This window comes from Penaeus monodon, chromosome 24, assembly GCF_015228065.2.
Source record: "Penaeus monodon isolate SGIC_2016 chromosome 24, NSTDA_Pmon_1, whole genome shotgun sequence".
NCBI lineage: Eukaryota > Metazoa > Arthropoda > Malacostraca > Decapoda > Penaeidae > Penaeus > Penaeus monodon.
Window position 1 is genome coordinate 37,779,829 of NC_051409.1, and position 314 is coordinate 37,780,142.

Here is a 314-nt window from a genome sequence, read left to right on the forward strand (position 1 = left end):
CCCCTCCTCTCCTTCTCCCTCCATTCCTCCCTTCTCCCTCCTCCCCCTCCTCTCCTTCTCCCTCCATTCCTCCCCTCCTCTCCTCCCCCCTCCATTCCTCCCCCTCCATTCCTCCCCTCCATTTGATTCCAGACGAGCGAGCGAGTGTGAGGTCCTCAAGTCCCTCCTTCTCCTCGGGTATGTCAGCTTCCAGTGGGCATGCGGGTACCCCTGACCTCCCCGAAGAACAGGTATCCGCTTATCTCGACCGGCATCCGCATGTGGTGGAGAAGTGGCTGAGGGAACGCGCCCCCAAGTCGGTATGTATGTATGTG

At 60.5% G+C, this 314-nt stretch overlaps 1 protein-coding gene across 1 annotated transcript in view; it reads left to right on the top strand.

The window, feature by feature from the left end:
* The window catches only part of LOC119588964 (cGMP-specific 3',5'-cyclic phosphodiesterase-like), a 71,727-nt gene that overhangs the window by 4,198 nt on the left and 67,215 nt on the right, over window positions 1–314 (top strand). Inside the window, 1 exon segment of the mRNA XM_037937571.1 lies at window positions 133–299. Coding sequence (XP_037793499.1) covers window positions 133–299 — 167 coding nt within the window.